The 18,618-nt window shown below is 39.2% G+C and overlaps 2 protein-coding genes and 1 long non-coding RNA gene across 3 annotated transcripts; 1 reads left to right on the forward strand and 2 right to left on the reverse strand.

Annotated features, from left to right (window-relative positions):
• Window positions 1-1,424: 1,424 nt before the first annotated feature.
• Window positions 1,425-1,968, forward strand: LOC108012406 (uncharacterized). The gene has a single exon (XM_017077770.4). It carries the CDS (start codon window positions 1,532-1,534, stop codon window positions 1,931-1,933), a length of 402 nt encoding a protein of 133 aa, XP_016933259.3. The 5' UTR covers window positions 1,425-1,531; the 3' UTR covers window positions 1,934-1,968.
• A 2,314-nt stretch (window positions 1,969-4,282) lies between these two features.
• LOC108012447 (trypsin inhibitor-like) lies at window positions 4,283-4,722 on the reverse strand. Its single transcript, XM_017077820.4, has 2 exons — window positions 4,626-4,722; window positions 4,283-4,568 (listed from the first exon to the last, which is right to left on the reverse strand). Exons 1-2 carry the CDS (start codon window positions 4,696-4,698, stop codon window positions 4,375-4,377), a joined length of 267 nt encoding a protein of 88 aa, XP_016933309.3. The 5' UTR covers window positions 4,699-4,722; the 3' UTR covers window positions 4,283-4,374.
• Window positions 4,723-5,521: 799 nt separating this feature from the next.
• Window positions 5,522-6,720, reverse strand: LOC108016434 (uncharacterized). The gene is made up of 3 exons (XR_010655397.2): window positions 6,603-6,720; window positions 5,950-6,544; window positions 5,522-5,890 (listed from the first exon to the last, which is right to left on the reverse strand). It is a non-coding gene; the product is annotated as an uncharacterized lncRNA (long non-coding RNA).
• Between the last annotated feature and the right edge of the window lie 11,898 nt (window positions 6,721-18,618).

Raw genomic sequence — 18,618 nt, forward strand, 5'->3', positions numbered from 1 at the left:
CTTAGTCATCCTGAGAACTTTAAACTTTGATCAGGGCCCAAATAATCGAACCGCATCATTGGCCATCATGTTCGGCCATCGGCGTTGCCTGCTTCATTCAACAAGCCACTTTAATGGCAACCCAGAGCCCTTCGTTTTCATCTTGCTTTCATTTACATGTCCTGTGGAGCATCCGAACTTCTCCCCGACTCCTCTAGCATCTGTCAGATGTATTTGATTGATTTGTTGGGCAATTTGCCACCGCCTGTTGTTCGCTGGCGTTTGTCTTCGCTCCCAGACCACTTGAATCAGTTTTCTGCCACATTCATGCATGATTTATGTTTGAACATATAAAGCTGCCACTTACGTAGTTGGGGAAAATAAACTTGGACAGAAAGTTGGGTCTGCCATCCCGAACCTGTTCTCCCATTAAGTCGCCCTTTGAACTGGGTCTTTGGCCAAAATATCTGTCGCGGATCTAGGGTTAAATCAATCAATGACTTAATGGCTTGTTGTGAATATATTTCCAAGGCCAATCTATCAAGTGTCACTTCTGGCGATAATTGGATTAATAAATTACTCGCGAACTGCTTAATAACGCTGCAAATCAAAACAAATCTAATTATTGTTTTTCTCATATTCTGGCTCAGAGATGTATTCGAATAAAATGTCATTTCAGCTGTATGTCTTCCCTTAAGGACACCTTTGAATTTTTATACAATTAGAATAAGTTAGCTCCTAAAGATGTGCTAATAGATTTTATTTTAGATTTAAAAATATCTTTTACTTACTTTTTTTAGTAATCTAAGACGTATAGGTAGTCAAAAGTTCCAAGGTGAAAGGATATATATCTGCCAATTGATGGTTCGTAATTATGGCCAGCTGAATAACTAGTAGTATGCGTAATAACAGCATTAATTAATTCTGGAAAGCCGACTCCAGTTTATGGCAGACAATTGGGTAAACACAGCTGGGCTAATTGATGGTGGGCGACATTTTCCTTTGATCTGATTGACCATTTTCCTGGTTTTCCTTCCTTATTTTTCCCACTTTGTATATGTGTGGACAAACAAAGACTGGGCAACCAAGTCCTGATTGATTGAGTTTCTGTTTCTGTGGCAAGAAGGCCTTCAGTTAATGGATCAATGGTTCTGTTTAGTTCACTGCCATGCTCATGCTCGTGTACCCTCTATAGTATGTTGTAATAAAGTCAATCCGGTCAGTGGAAAACAAATTGGATTCTCAGATTGCGGTTAATGCAGTTAACTTTTTCTTTACTGGGAAATTCAACTGCTTTTTAATGAAATGATTTTATGAGGAGGATAGCTAAGGGACAACATGTTACAGTTGATTTTGTATAATGCTGAATAAATAATATAAAGGTAATTATTTCCAGGTCTAGTAAGCAATGACTTTTTGGGAAGTTAAACCCCTTAACTTTTGCCAGCACATAACTCATTTAACGACTCGATCATACACAATAAACATCTAATACACTACTTTCAAAAATTTCCTTTTTTTCAAGTAACGATCGAACAATCCTGGTATCAACATGCACATCCCAGAGGTGGACATGTGGAAAGTTTCCCAGAGTAGCCGGATACACCGACTCTCAATCTTCAATTGCGACAAGCCCGGCTTAAAAGTTCTGGACTATGCGGCCGTGCGAGGAGTCGACTCGTTCTACTTGGACTGCCAGAACTACAGGGATTACTTCAAAGATCCGTACTGCCGGGTCCACAAGCCTCCGAGGTTTAGTTCATATGGGGGCAGGTGCGGTGTGAAGTTGGACACCGACGTTGAGCTCCTTAGCATGCCGACCTCGTGGGGCATCGATCGCCAGCCCATCGTCTATCCGATTGATTACCACTCCGATATGGCCCTTGGCAGACGGGACTGCGATCACATAAAGGCCTTCTGTTCCCGTGCCGAGAGTCTAAGCTTCAAGCGATAGGATCATCCAAAAGTCCTATTGTTGATACCTCTTTACCAGTTTAAATACAGTTTTCAGCACTGCAAAATGAAGAGCTTCGTTTGATTTTTGGATAATCAGCTTTATTAATAGGTTGTGCATTGATTTATTTATATAAACTTTTTCTTGGCACCAATTAAGATTGATAAAATTATTAAAAATATAGGCATAACTATATAATTATGTTTGCTCATCAAGGCTTTCCTCACGTTTCTCCTGAATCAATTGAAATCGCCTCTGATGTTTGTTTCGACCGTCTGTCAGTCTGAATCTGTCTATCTGTCACTATATATCATATATCCACCTGCATCTGTTGGTTTCCATCAGTTCGGTTGCACTTTTCACCCGCCTGCTGGCGTGCAAATTGATAATGAATTTAATTCCCCTGCACACACACTCGCACACAATGGCGGGGAAAGCGGAAAATGGAAGGGGAAAAGCCGGGGAAGGCGGAAAAAGGAAACATGGCGACAGCACTGCCAACATGTGATGTACGCGACAAGTGAACTTTGTCTGTTGTCGGAAAATCTAATAACCGACAGCGAGCAAACATACAATAACACGCTTTTCCAGCTACTGTGGCAGTCGCTGTGTATTGCCGGGTTTTAATTTGTGTCGGGACCTGCATACTAAGTGGTGGCCAGCCGCAGTGGTATCGAAGGATACCAGCGTAGGACTGATTGAATTGAGGGGGCGGATCGGGGCGTGGCAATTCCAGTTTATCCAACATGGAGTCATTGCCCTCTCATCCGGCTGGCTGATTAAGCATACGCCGTGTGTGCGAGCCCGTGAGAAATACACCAAATGCATTTTAGCGGGTGCCAGATTTGAAGCCTATTATCATTGGCAAGGCCAACTATATAATATTGTTTTTGGCAACTCAATTTCCATCAGCATAAATCACAACTCGGCTGCAGTTCATTTGCATAGTCCCGGGCTCAACAAAACGAAAATATCCACAAAATTTGTTCAAAAATCTATTTCAACTTTGCAGACAAATCAAATCTTCGGCTAGAAATTTTACGGCAGCCTGGAAAGTTTTATTTTGTGGAGTACAATAGATGGCCGTCCACAGAGGGCATTAGATTGTTATCCAAATAACCATTATTAAAAGTGCTATTAATGAAGGATGTAATTTATACAAGCTGCTGCGCAATCCGTACGTGAATTAAAATAGTTTGGAGTCTTATCACACCCTCCATAGGTAAAGCTAACACATTTTCCGCCCTTGAAGGTCCAGGCGGGAAAAGCGGCCCTGCACATCCCGGTGACAGAAGGAGGAGCGTTACACTTTTCTACAAAGGTAAAGATTGAGATGCAATGCTAATTCAAAGGTTTAAGATTTGTACCTGTGTGTGGACCAATACGAACGGAAAGGGTCAATGTAGAAAGAATCACAAGTGCGAGGGCACTCAAAAATATTTTGTAGTTCATGTTGTACCGTTTTGTTCTGATTGCTGCGAGCTACTAAATAATCGAGTTGTTGTGGCTTAAGTTAACACAAACATACAATTCATGAGAACAAGTAATTTAGTTAAAATGTTAAATGTGAAACAATTTGAAAGGGTTATAAAATAGTTTCAGATTTTTGTCAATTAGGTTAAAGTAAAACAAGGAAGATCGCTATAGTGCCTCGACTATCAGATACCCTTTACTCAGCACACTACGTACGGGTGCAGTCCCCGAGTGATAGCTGCTATAGAATGAATCGAAACATTTTTTTCAAAATAAAACAAAAATCGTTATATTTAGTTTTGGGCAAAATATGCGATAGCAAATTGAGATATAACATTATTATAATATTTCTGTGATTACTATTATATTTTCTAAAAACCGGTAAGCCCTTTATATATAATGCTCCCATAGGAACGACATGCAAGGGTATATAAACTTCGGCTTTCCGAAGTTAGCTTCCTATCTTGTTTCATCACATTTTGCGCGAGAATGGAAATTGTCAGAAACTTTACGGCAGCTCGAAAGTTTTATTTTGTGGAATACAAAAGACGTCCGGCCTTGGTGGGCATTAAAGGGTTATCCATATAAAATTTGACCTTAGCTCAGACATTGCTCTTTGCACTCCGACTCCAGTTCGAATATATTTTGAGAGCTGTAACATCCTCCGTAGGTGAAGGACTCGCATTTTAGCCGCTCCTTGATGAAGTGCCACATTTGAAACGATGCCTTGCAGGGTCCAGTTTGACTGGGTACATCATCGCAATTCCCTTGGAAATTGTGTACGAAGTCATCCAACAGTTCCCGCAATTATCAAACATTTCAACTTACGCGCATTGTACGCCCAGATCCCAGCCACAAACAAAAACGAAACAAAGATCAACCCATACAGAAATTTCATTGTAGATTCTTTCAAATTTCGCCTTGATTACTTTTGATTACTTTGGCAGGGCTGAAGTCGGACGTCCGAATTACTCGGTGTACTTAACCTCGCCCAAACCCATGCACAGTGTTTCGCAATCGCCTCCATTATCGAAGAAATTCTCCGTTCTGTTGCAACCACCCCAGTGGAACATGATGCACTCCTTGAGGCTGCTGGAGTAGAACCACCTAGCTTTGTAACGCTTACAGGGTCCCGTCAGCGTAGGCCTCTTGTCACACTTTGCTTGGGGGAAGCTTGAGAATATTAAATGAATTCCAAGTATTATCAAATGGTTCTAACCCTTCAGACCGGCCGAGAATCCAAGAGACAGCAATGCGATCGCTATGGCAAGCCAAAGTATTTTTTGACCCATTATGCTCTATAGGTGAGGGAAAAAGATTTGCCAAAATGTCAAGATAATAAAGATGTTTATCTTCGCTTGGATAAGCGAAGCAAATTACCAAGTAATTTCAAATTTAACGCGAGCGGAAGAGATTCGTTTTTATTATTATATATATTATAAACGACCGCTACTCGTATAAATAAAAAATATTTTTTTTCATATCTCCAAACTGATCGAATTACATTATTATATTATTTTATGAATACGAAAATTTTAATTATATTATTTTAAAACATGCTACACGGATCCTTGTTTTGAGCAAAACATGTTCGCTGACATTAGTGCAACATATCACTTTAGCAATGTTGAAAAAAGAAAATCTGGAGTTTTCCTTTGGTTTTTTATTAATTTTTATTTAATTATTTTTTCTTTATTTGAATATATTAAATACATTTTTTATTTTAGGCAAGCGGCTTCGCATTCCTTTATTGATTCAAAATAGTTTGGAGTTGCGCCACACCCTCCATAGATGAAGTTAGTACATTTTTTGTCCTTGAAGGTCACGACGGAAAAAGCGGCCCTGCACATCCCGGTTTCAGAAGGAAGAGCGTCACACTTTTCTACAAAAGTAAAAATAAATATGCAATGCTAATTTAAAGTTCCACGATTTATACCTTTGTTGTAAGCCAGAGCAAAAGTGAAAAGAGTCACAAGTGAGAAGGCAGTCAAAACTATTTTGTAGTTCATCTTGTACCGTTTTCTTCCAGTGGCTGCGTGCTACTAAATAATACAGTTGATGTGGCAAAAGTTAAGACTTACTTACTTCACGAAAACAAGTAATTCAATTAAAGTGTTAAGTTTAAGGTTATACAATATTTTCGGATGGATGTAAGTTAGGTCCATGAAAAACTTGGCATATAAAATAAACTCAAAAATACTCTTTGTATTCAATCCATGTTGTTTTTGGACAACATGTTTGACTTATAACATATCTTCATGTCCAACTTTGGCATGATCCATATACATGAGTGCTCCCCATAAGGATGATTTGGTAATTTCGGAACATCGCACGCTACTTCGCATTGGTACTTAAACAAAAATAAATTCGGAGTGCCTCCACATCCACCATATAAGATTTGCTGACACTTTTTGTCCTTAAAAACCCACCTCGGAAGATCTGCCATGCAATACCCCGATTCGCTAGGTGGGGCATCACACTTGTCTGAAAACAAATTATTATTCTTGGAATATAGGACTTATTGACTGTTTGTAGATTCTCACGTTTATTGTAGGCAAGCGATAAAGTACAAAAGCCTACGAAATCTAGGACAATGATTATTAATTTGTAGTTCATTTTGTAGAACTTTTTTCAAGTGACTTTCAGTCACGGATTAATCGCTGTATTTAAGATTTCAGAAGCCCAGGTCTAACAGTTAAGCCCGATATTTGAATTATACTGTAACTAAACTGATTGCTATTGTAAAAATTATAATAATTTTTTCTATCAATAGTGAATAAGGGTTTGACGAATGGCAACATCAATATTACACTTCAAACATTTTTAACTCTTTTATTGATCACGTTTTAGATGTTGTTTTGGATGTGGATGTGGTTGCTTTGGATGTTTTGGATGCTGTTGAAGTTTTGTGTTTATGTTTCCTTGTAGTATGATTGTTTTTGTGTTTGTGATCTGTATGTTTATGCTTTGATTTTTTACTTAAACAATCTCTTTTGCATTTATATCTAAATAAAAATATGTTTGGAGTGGCTCCACATCCACCATAGATAATTCGCTGACATTTTTTATCCTTGAAGACCCACCTCTGAAGATGAGCCTTGCAGTTCCCTTTACCGCTGGGTTTAGCATCGCATCGCTCTTAACATAAATAAGTTTTGTAAATTATTGCAATAAGTTGTCGATTTTAGATTCGTACCTTTAATGTAGGCCATGGTTAAAGTGAAAAAGGCCACGCAAACTAGGACAATGATAATTAATTTAGAGGCCATTTCGTGGCGTCGTATTTTAATTGTTGCGAGCTACTATTAAACTGCAATAGTATAGCTTGAGAAAGCCAAAACTTACGGTTAATAATATTCGAATTAAAGTGTAACTAATTCAATTTTAAATGCCCTAGTAAAGGGTAATATATATATTTTTTAATTGCATTAAATAAATAATTTTCTACTCTACAAAGCATTGCATCACTAGCAATGGCGTGCTCGTCCTAGCATCTTTCTAAAAATATACTATATGATTTAAGATATTTAAATTAATTTATAGAAAAGTAACTTTGTCGGAGGCATTTGTTGTAGAGCAAAATGACACAAGAACTAGGGCAATTATAAATAATTTAAAGTTCACTTTGTAATTTTAAGCTGGTGGCATCTAGCTACCGAGTAATAAAAGAAAAGTCGAAATAACCCTTTTTCTGACTTGAAAACAAAAATCTGTAATTTTAACAATAGGATTTTGCAATATAACTAACTAAGATCTTTTGTGAGTTTTATTTATAAAAGTTAAAGCAGCGCTCCTTGATAGCAAGCTAAAGATATTTTGATATGATATTCTGTGGACTGGTATGGTCTAATACATCAAGCATCAGACATCGCTAAAGCATTTTTGATGGCTATAAGATTGAATGGATCGTTTTTTAAAATACCAGCAGTTACAAGAGTAGCAGTACTACGTATCGTATACCTGAAAACGAAAAATCAGTTGGCATATGACCACTAACACTCGGCGCCTGACCACATTCACCAACACATTGACCCATAAACCGGCCGACCCATACCGACATGGCTGGGACTTTATTGATTCGCCATTATGTTTTTACATTTTGGCAGCCGAAACAGATTTTTAATGGCCCCTAAATCCATTTTGTTGGCCTCAATGGGCCAGCCAGCGGGGCATATTCGCAATTTGTATGTCCCCGTACGTTAAGCGCGACTCTATTTACACTGGTTACTGTGGTCAGTTTGGGTTGATATGTACTTTTGTGGGGTTACACTGTGTTGGGCTAGTAATAGTATACTAAATTTGGGATACTTTAAGCGGTTTTTAGATATGCAAATATGTTGTTCACTGATGACGGGAGTACCAAGTAGAGAAAACGGCACCGGAAGTCCATGGAAGGCGACTCATATAAGAAGAATATTAAATCTATTTAGTAATTACTTGAATATTAAAAGTTTTTAAAAATTTAACATTTTAGAAAAGCATATTATCAATTCTAATAATGGTTTTTATTATTATTTTCCTTGTTACCGATAACTTATAAGCACCTCCTTAATCCATGCTTTATTCCGGTGATATTACTTATTAATTATATAGTTAAATCCGTAAGGAATCCCAACATACAAGGCACAGCGAAGAGACAGATTCGTAAAGCCATTCAATAGGCGGGCACTGTATTTCAATTTGAACAGGTACTCAAACCCAAACAAAAAAACGGCTAGGGAGACATTTGTGGGGAGAGTTATTTATATGGGGATATATGTAGTCGAGTTGCCTGTTCTTCCAATAAGCCATTGATACGTTAATGTATATCCTGAACCCACTCCCATTCTCTGTGTATGCTTACGTGTGCATGTGCAAGTGTGTTTGTGTCAGCTTAAGTTGGCTTTTGAAGGATTTGTAGGAGTGAGCGCCGTGCCATGTTTATTTCCTGCCGGGAGTAGCTGGATTGCATTTATGAGGGTATTACGCATACGCACGGTTGGCTGTAAGCGGTTTTTCGCGTTTTATGACTGCAGCAAAGTCAAAAACAGTTATTTATGAGCCTGTTGTGAAAATCAATAATTAGCTGGGCCAAAAAAGGGTTAATCTTTGGGGATTATTAGATTTGGGAATCCCAAAAATAAATATTTATTATTATTGCACGACTGAGCAGGACCTTTGTGATTACAATAATAATACGGGGGTAAATAGTGCACTTAAAGACCTCTTTTAATTCCTATGCCACTCATTAATTAAACAAACATAGTCCAATCCAATGCACAAGAAGCAGAAACTATTGAGCGTAAACTTTGACCCCAAAAGACTATTGTTCTGTGTCCTTTGTGAATCGAGTAGGCTTATCAAGCTCAAGACCCCTATCAATGGCCATCCCCCACAAGCACATACAGTTCATTAACTAGACAAAGAAGGACACATACATGGACGCCCACCCTAAATTGAAATCTATTGACAATGTAATTAATGGAAACTGAAAACAATTCGGGGCCAAAGTGCAAACATCAGCAACAGGATCAGCATCTACAAGCAGGCAACACAAAGGTCCTGTTGTCTCAATGCAAATACCCACAAAAGTGACACGCCCCCAGCACCTCGATTTATCGTGGCAATTTCTACTCGCAATGTTTATTAGAAGCCCGAAATCGAAATACAAACATGAACCAAGCAAATATTTATATTTGACATTTTAGACAAATGCGCGACACAGCTGGGGAGAGGCCGGAATTCGATTTCACCGCGAGCTAATCCCCCCGAGAGGTGTCACCAGTTGGATCAATCAAATCAGGCAATGAGCCATATGGAGCACAGTCACCCACAAAAGTGTGGGGCACGCATCTGTGTGGCATCGGATTTCAGCAAAACTGTCAGAGTAAAATCCACATCCAAACGAAAAGGGACCATTGTTCCATGCGGTGACTGGCATGTGTGTGCATAATGAGTGAAATCCCATCCGCATGCAAATGTGATTAATTACAGGTGCAGGCAGTGAGGAGAGTATGCCCATGGGTGAACCAGCAATACGATATGATATTGCCACTCTAAATCGATATACTATATATTAGCCAAAGCCCAAAGCCACAACGTAAACAAGCAGAGACAGGACAACCACAACAAGTCAACATCAAGTTTTCAGTCAAAAGAAAACTCTTCAAGTCTTTGTGGATATTTCTGTTTTGCCAGGCGAAATCAAAAGACAAAAGTTCTTCAAAAACCGCGCTCGAAACTTCTTCAACTTTGGCCGCAGGACGAAAAGCAGCAACAACCACAACAAGGAGCAACATTAACGGCAGCCAAGTGAAATGACAACAGCAATCGGCGCTCATAAAGTTCAGAAAGTTATGTTGTTATATTATACAGATATCGGTTGTTGGTTAAGGCCATCCCCACCCCACCCCACTCAGTTCTTCGACCATCCTCATTCATAGGAGAAAGTTTTATGTTTCGTTTCGAGAATTGATGTTGAAGGCTGTCAGCCGAGGGCGAAGGCCATTGACTGCGGTTTTTAAAGTCAAAGCCAGCGAAAGGGAAAATATCCCCCAAGTTGACAATGGAAATGGGATAAGAATCGAAGCGACAGACGGGGGCGGGCTGAAAAGAAAGTGAGTTTCGCAGGTGTTTCCATTGTTATATAATATCATTACCGCTTCTTGGAAATTATTGAGAATGAAAAGTATCAGGAATTTGAAGGTAAGGAAATGGAAAACGAGTAAAATATACACAATTTATCGTATTAGTCGACAGGTTCTCCCAAGTATATGCAGAAAGCTAAAATTATTTTCTATTTAATGGAATTTTTCTATCAAAACAGAAGTTATCACATTATAAATTATGTTCTATATATCAAATTATTATTTAATTTATGCTGTTGAAAAAAATAACATTTTTACTGATAGACTCTTTTTTTTATACAGCAAACAGAACAGAAAAAATGGATATTACCGTGAAATTACTGAGCACCGCCAATGAAAAAATCAATGCTGCTAAAATAGTTTAGGGAAACATTCCAGTTTAAACGAGAAGTCAACCAACATTCGTTTATAAAAGCTAATATGCGGGATACGAGCATACCAAATATTGGACTGTTTCTGAGAAATAGCTAAGTGGTAATATCCATTCCCATTCAGTTGCCATTAACCACAACCAACACTCGGGACCTCGACCATAAATATTTCATATATCGCTGCTTTTCGCCAGCAATTAGATTGCCGCAGTGCCAAATTTCGAGGAAAGTGAAGCGGAAGAGAAAGCGAAAACGGAAAACTGAACCCCACCCAGTCCGGAAAAATAATTTTCAATTTCATTTATGAAAGCAAATAAATTTTTCAATTGGTTTTATTCGGCCATTTTTAACCCCTTTCAGCCGCCCACTCTGCTTTCACTTTCGTTTTGGGGCCTGTGAAACAAATAGACATTCCGAAGGGCCAGAAACAGACAAAATCAACTTCTTATAAAGCTGCTTTCTTTTGGGAATCCTTTTTACTTTCCGTATGTTTTCCCCTCTCGCTCAATGCCCAATAAAAACCTGCTCAATGCCCGGCCCACGTAGAGGCCGTAAAATGGGGCGTGGCCAAGGTGTTTTCCTGCCCGCCCACCTTATTTCTGCCAGGGACATTTAATAAGCAGCCTAAGCGAAGGCTCAACACCGAAACTCTCTAAGGAAACTCAACTTGGCGGCCAGAGAAGCTGCGCTTGTGGTCTATGCATATTTCATACCTCAACGGCAGCTAATACCCGAAAACTCTGGCTAAAGTCTGTCGTTTGTTGGACCAACTTTAAAGACACGCACTGTTTAGGCAGGTCGAGAATCGACTCGGTTGTTATGGCCTTGGGAATAGAGAGCAACAGCTTTTCCGAACCTCATTTCGGAGGAATGCTTCCGGTTAAATGCTTGTCGTTTACCATACTATTGAAGACCATAAATACAGAAACAAGATAAGGAAAGCTTGAAGTTATATTAAATTTAATATTAATATGGAATATTGTATTTTTAAGAACCCATTGATTTTATGAAATATTTTATTTATTTTGTTGTATTTTTTGAAAAGAAAGTACCTACATTAAATCATTTAATTCTGTTCAAAAGAAATGAGACCATTAAAAAACAAGGAAGAACGCTATAGTCGAGTACCTCGACTATCAGATACCCGTTACTCAGCTATATGGAGATATGCAAGCAGCAAAGCGAGATTAAAATGCGCCACCTACCGGCGGTAGACAGATTTAAGCGTTATGGGCGTTAGAGTGGGCGTGGCAAATTTTTTGGATCAATCGATAGGTATCGACGAGACCAATACATTTCAGTTAAAATTTTTTATCTAGCATGAAAATTGTGGGCGTCACAGGTTTTCGCGGTTTGTGGGCGTTAAAGTGGGCGTGGCAAACTTTTTTTTGGGTCAATCGATAGGTATTGATGAGAACAATAAATTTCAGTTAAAATTTTTATTCTAGCATCAAAACTGTAGGAGCCACAGTTTTGGGCGGTTTGTGGGCGTTAGAGTGGGCGTGGCACTGTGCCGAAACAAACTTGCGCTGCGTAAGAAGCTCAGGAATCTGCACGCCAAATCTCAATAGCCTAGCTCCCATAGTTTCCGAGATCTCAGCGTTCATCCGGACGGACAGACAGACGGACATGGCTAGATCGACTCGGCTAGTGATCCTGATCAAGAATATATATACTTTATGGGGTCGGAAACGCTTCCTTCTGCCTGTTACATACTTTCCGACGAATCTAGTATACCCTTTTACTCTACGAGTAACGGGTATAATAAACATTGTGTATCAAGAACATTGTTTTTGACGTCTGAAACCCCGAAACCGATTAGTGTCATGACGAAAATAAATTATTTAGAAGAGGTATCTTAAAGCCGGCTATCGCCCATATATCTCTGAGAAGCGTTTGGCCGTGTGTGCTGAATTCGAAATTAGTTTCGCTCGGATGCGGAATTATGCCGACTCACCATTCATTTTCCCCCAGAAAGCTTAATCGACAAACGAATTTTTTCCTCTGCGAAATGCTCAACTCAATCTCGTTCTGTCGTTCCTTTTGCGTTTGAAGTGCGCGGGCTTTCAATAAAAAATAAAAATATTTCATTTTGCATTAGCTTGACAGAGGGCAGAAGACAAAGAGCCAACAGAGGAATATCGAAGCTGGACTCGGGGCGCTTTCAGGTTAAATAAGGCCAAGAGAATGTGTGCACAAATTGGCTGTCCATTTGCGTCTCCTTTGTTCATAATTAGATTTCCGTTTCTCTAACTCTAAACAATATTACCATTTTCTCAACTTTTTCATTGCTGCCCAGGGCAGTTCCTATTTAATTGGCCCAATACTCTTGCTATTCTCTTGAAAGTTCGCCAATGGAATTTTGAATAATAACTCACAAACAATTTAAATGTGCCCTACAGAACCCTTGACTTTGGCATTTTAAGGTGGACCCAAGAATGTTGTTTAAGGTCTTCATTGCGTTTCACATTAAAGGGATACATTTCCTTGTTTTATACTGCCTGTTTATCTGCTAAACCCGAGATGTGATCATTAAAACCAAATGAAATTCATGAGACGGCCTCAACTTTGAAATTATTGCCCAACATTAATTTTTTCCTAGGGACTGCTTCCTGAGACAAAACTTTTCGATGTGGCAAAAGAGAAAAAAACGAATAGCACAAGACAGCCAAACAATTTCTAATTGCTCTCCAAGGATTCTCTGGTGTCCCCCAGGATTCTGGTTATTTACATAAAAAATGATTTGCAACAAATTAAAAATTGCTCAGCTGGGAGGCCTTCACATCGAAAGTCGCTGCAAACAAACGACATTTCAAACCTTTTAATTAGGAACATTTCTCAAGGAATTGATAGAGGATAAACAAATGGAAACACATTTTGCAGAGTGTCAGTTGACAGTGGAAAACGGAATGATAATAGTAAATTTTGGGCCATTTCAAGTTGTCTTCACTGTGGCCAGAACTTTACAATCTTGACAGGGCTTTCCTAATTGTTCCTCTGAGCAGCTAGGCCCCCTAGTTGGCCACCTCCTGTTGCTGTCAATAATTAGAGCTGGGAATTTCCTCCGTTTCCTTGGGTTTTCCCAAATAGATTCCGGTCTCCAGGCTGGCACGCGGATTACTCGGAACGTGGCTGCTAAGCGCCTCTAATGCCACTCGACTGCCAGGAATGGGGCAAAAAGGAGCTCACTTCCGGCCGGTTGGAGTGTAGGTTGGTCCTTTGTTTTGTTTTTGGGACCAGTTAGCAGTCGCTGGCCATTTCTTTTCATTATTTTCCCCGGCATTCGAGTTGACTTATGTACGTTGCTGGCCATTGACTTCGCACACGCTCCTAGTGGAAAATCACACAGGCATTCAATTTCTGTGTTTTTGGTGAAAAAGTATTTATTGAATCGAATTATTTTCGTGGGTCTTAACTATTTGGGCCATCATTATTTGATTGCAACGAAACTTTTTTAATTAGCTGAAAATGTAATTAGTTCACATATATATAATTGTTTTACAGAAATCCAATTACAATACATTCCTATTGAACTCTTTAAAGCAGGAAGTACTAATGCCAAACTAGTTTCGTTGATGTGAACTCCCTTTAATTATATGACCCATTATCATATTAATTGCATTTCCACCAATCATAAATAATAATTTCATTCGATGCATAATTTATTGAAAAATCTCTTCGCTGTGAATCGCATAAATTAAAGTCAAACAATTGACAGCCAAGGTAAAAGCGTGAAGCGAAAGGGAAATTTCATAAATAACACGTCCGATGACAATCTATGCTAATTTAAATTAATACGAAGTGAATTTACGGCAATGAATATTAAAGGGTAATAACATTTAAGGTACTAATCAGTGGGTGTATAAATTGTATTATAAAACGAAATAATAATCGAGAAAACCAGGTCCTCGCTTAATTAGAAGTGAAATGAAATTATCTAATAATATGCAAATGATGCTACCCAACAATTAGGAACAAAAGGAGCAACAAAATCAACATTTACAATGTGTGAATAAAGAGCAATACTGATAAATTTATGTATGCCACATTCTTGCACACGCAATTATTGCGCCAACTTGAATGGTTGTGGCAGAAAAATCTTGGAAATTGCCACACATAATTATGTAAATGAGTTTTCCACCCCAGCTCCACTCGATTGTTGGTTTCGAATGGGCGAGGGGTGCTGTAAAGACACATTTTAATTACCAAGAAAATGTAAATTAACCAACAAGAGACGGCAAACAGACAAACAGGCAGCGGCAACATGCCGCGGCTAACAGCAAAAGGCCATAAAACCCGAATCTCATACGCAGGACACGTGTGTGTGTCTGTTTTCCTGTCCCCATGTGTGTGTAAAAGTTTGTCGCCCCCTGCAAATGGCTGCGCATCTGTGATAACTCCATCCCCAGGCTCCCAATCCTAACTTCCCCCAGCATCCCCATGAAAGGGACACAAAAAAGCATTTATGATAATAAAAATGAAATTTAAAGCATATTTAGGGATGTAGGGTCACGGCCCGGACTAAGCAGCTTTAATGCATCTGTTCCCCGTCAATGGCCCCCCATAATTATGGGCAAATATATAGGGGGAATATCTGGAAAACTGTCACATCCACAGCTTTACACGCCCCATTAGAACTTTGACAGTTTGACAATTTGCAAACTTTTTCTTCTCACACATGCTTAATTGATTGACTTATAACTTATATAATGTGTCATGTGTTTATTAGAGTAATTGAAGTTCAAATACGCATTTTTTTAATGAAAACAAAAACAATAAGGCTTTGATTGCGTATTATCATAACATTTAATTACTTCAGCAACATATGTGCCATATTTTTTAATGGAATATGGCATATTAAATTGTTAATTAAGCTACTTGAATTTTTTTGCTTTCGCAGAAATATTTTCAATTTATCTGCAACCATCGCTTCCGATTCCAATTGCAAATAGTTGAGTGCTTCGTCTGTTTCAGTAGCACACAGAAAAAAACCGCCAACCGCTAAATAATTTAAATCAATTAACAGTGCAAAAACAACTGCAACACCAGTGGCTGGAGCAGGGCTTAACAGAAACAATTAAATAATTTAAACTAAAACCGTTTAAGTCATTAAATCAGTTGGCAGTAGAGCAGGGCGAAAAGGGCGAAGCGAACTGGGCCACCAAAGCACTTTTATCAGCATGAAAATTGTAAAAATATGCAAAATAGTGTGCAGAAAAAACTGCATCGCAGTTAGGGAAAAACTTGGGGTAAATGGCAAAAAAGGACATTAGATATCGGGAGGCAGCAGGATGAGTAATAGCTGGAAAATTAGTTCAACTTAAGGCTTAATTGGTCATCGGGGGTGGCCAGCAAAATGCCATCTAATTTGGCCGGCTCAAGGGTCAAGCTGTCAAGTGAAAATCGAACCCCGAATTCGGGGCCCTACGTTCTGGTTCGTTGTCAAAGGACCGACCTCTTTTTTCCCCCTCAATGCCAAAACCGACCAGCAGCTGGGGAAACATCCTCTGTGTGTGTGTGCGACTCCATATAACAATAACCATTCTCGGCCCACACAGCCAAACGCACAGAAAACCAGGACTTTGTGCGCTTATGCTGCATGCCAGGACATAGATAATGTATACGCAGTGTGGTACGAGTGAGTCTCACTCGGCACCACTGGCATGTCAATCAACAACTGTGCAACTTGTTCGGTCTGTTGTTCTTGCACTGCCTGAACTGTGAGGTGGGCCAGTCGGGCAATGGGAAATTGAGTTTGCAGTCCCTCGCAAAAAAAAAAAGGGAAAAAATACAAAAGGCAAGAGCGTTATGTCCTTAAAGTTGTATCACCCGGCAGGGCACTCTCCATTCACTTTTCCCTTCCCGAATTATTTTGTTGTTTCATTTCTCCTCTGCGTCACGCATCTCTGGCAATTGGCAGGCACACAAAAATCAATTGATAACAGGTGGTGTTGGCACAGGAAACGGCCCCCTTTTGGAAGGAGGCAAAGAGTCAACGGCCCAACCTGAGATGGGCATAAAAATCGTTATGAAAACACATAAAAATTTAAAAATTCTCCGGCCCTGTGTGTATATTTTCTTCGCAGGAAAATGCTCGGGGCGGCATCACTTGTGTGTTGATATTAAGCTAAAAGGCCCATTAGCTATAAAAATACTTAAGATGGAAATATGCGCAATGCCGCGGGGCATTCGAGTGGCAGAAAAAAAGAAGAAGGCATAAGTCGCTTCGGATGGAACAGAAATGCTGGGGAGCCAAACGACTCGGCAAACTGTCACCGAAGTTGTCAACAGCAGAGGCAGTGAGATTGGATTGCGAGTGTCGGCAGGTGGGCACAGGTACAGGCACAGGTAATGTAGTGAAATGTGCATATATAGTTTACTTATATTTTATCTGGCAATGGCATTAACATCTTGGCACCACTGCGTATGCGTAATGTGTGCGGCAGGGCTTGTGTTAACCACCAGATTTTAGAAGCAATGGACCATATGTTATTAGTAAAAGGGTGAGGTTTCCATTGATATCATTTAATTGTCAAAACCATTTCAATTACTTGAGAGTAGTGTCTGTTGTGGTCGGCAGGTCAAATGTGTAATAGCAACTTTACTATACACCAAACTGGCGAGGGAAGAAAACAATTTAAATGTTAAATACATTTATGCAAATTTGGCCGCAGACCAAAATCGCTAAATTGCCTTCAATTGCGCGCATTTAAGGACATTCAATTTACTTTTAAAAGCCAGAATGCTGTTCCTTCGAAAAATTCCCTCGGGTTCAGCGGCAGCGTTTTCAATTAAACTTTTCGCATAGCATTTAATAAGTCCGCATAGTTTAAAAGCCGGGTTGGTTTAACATTCTGGGTGTTGGTGCAGGCTCTTTTCTGAGGCGCCCACATGTTTGCCTTACCCTAGTTCACTTGGGTCTGCCCAGAATGAGGAAGCTTTTCCGACTGCAGCTTCTGAGAGGCAAGTGATTTTCCGAGGTGAGCATGCGCCTTGCAGAAAGGGAAATTAAATTTAAAAAGATGCTCAGAGCCGACAGAGTTGGACCAACTCCAGTTTTTATTTCCTGTTTACACTACCCAAAAATGTTAGGAATTTAAAATACTTTAACTTGAATGTTCAATGCCTGGATTCGTTTTTTTGACTAGGTTAGTGTTTAACATGATCCGTAGGGCGGTCCAAAAAATGAAATCTTGTTCTCACCCCTTCACATGGTTGATTAAAGTGTGCCAAAAATGTATTCAAAAACTATTTTTTTTTTGTTTGATCTTTAGACTTTGCGAAACGTCCTAAAAAGTTTGTTTACAAAATACTCATTCGACATCGAACATTTTTGGTATCTTTATTATTGCTTTTTATTATGTGTATAAAAATGCAAAATCTTTACTAGTCTGAACCTTTTCTCACCCTAGAAAATAATAACTAAAATTTAAAGGATTATAATATCATACAAAAAGTTTTATGTCAATAATAAGTATGCAAAAAATTGGGGATTTAATGTTTAATTTTATAAAAATCACCGCATTCTTTAAACGATATTTATAAACAACATTTATTAACGATGGGATCGAGACTTTCGTTAGATAGTTTGTCGAAAAGCGGTTTAATTATCTTTGCAGTAATATTTACACATCATAATTTCAATAGATAATATTATCGTAATACGGTTATAAGCCTTAAGGTATTAGCTTATTTTATCCTGCTATTAACCTAAAAATGCCACCATCAATTAACTTGAACTTTCAAAACACTTGATTGGTTATTAGGCCACTTGAACCTGCAATAAGGTAAAACTAACTGAAAGTGCCGCCGGACTGACAATCAATTTGGCAATTCCGGCACATTAAATGCCGGTCAGGTAATCCCCGATGCACTATCCGCTGCTCCTGGTGGCCACAAACACTCCGTGATGTCAGCAATTAACAGAGTCTAATCAGGGTAAACCCAGTTACCTGTGGCACAAATGATTCACTAATTGTCATTAGGGCAACGGCTCCAGACCCTGGATGCAGTGCGGTCCAGGCCGCTCCAGAGCAGGACAGTCGGATACGTTTTGTTCGGTTCGGTCATTAAAAGAGAAAACAAACTTAATGCCTGACTAATGCCCAAGCAGGAAAGCAGAAAGCCGGAGGAGGAACAGGAAAAGGAGCAGTCACGGTGGCAAAGTCGAGCAAATAACCAACAAGCGTCGCCATAATGATAACAATGTGGAGTG

The sequence above is a fragment of the Drosophila suzukii genome, chromosome 2L (genome assembly GCF_043229965.1).
Source record: "Drosophila suzukii chromosome 2L, CBGP_Dsuzu_IsoJpt1.0, whole genome shotgun sequence".
Taxonomy (NCBI): Eukaryota; Metazoa; Arthropoda; class Insecta; order Diptera; family Drosophilidae; genus Drosophila; species Drosophila suzukii.

What these genes read in the sequence shown, in the direction of transcription:
- LOC108012406 (XM_017077770.4), top strand. Translation starts at nt 1,532, where the DNA reads ATGCACATCCCAGAGGTGGACATGTGGAAAGTTTCCCAGAGTAGCCGG.
- LOC108012447 (XM_017077820.4), bottom strand. Translation starts at nt 4,698, where the DNA reads ATGGGTCAAAAAATACTTTGGCTTGCCATAGCGATCGCATTGCTGTCT. An exon ending in ATTCTCGGCCGGTCTGAAGG is followed by an intron (nt 4,569 to 4,625) that starts GTTAGAACCATT and finishes GCTTCCCCCAAG; the next exon opens with CAAAGTGTGACAAGAGGCCT.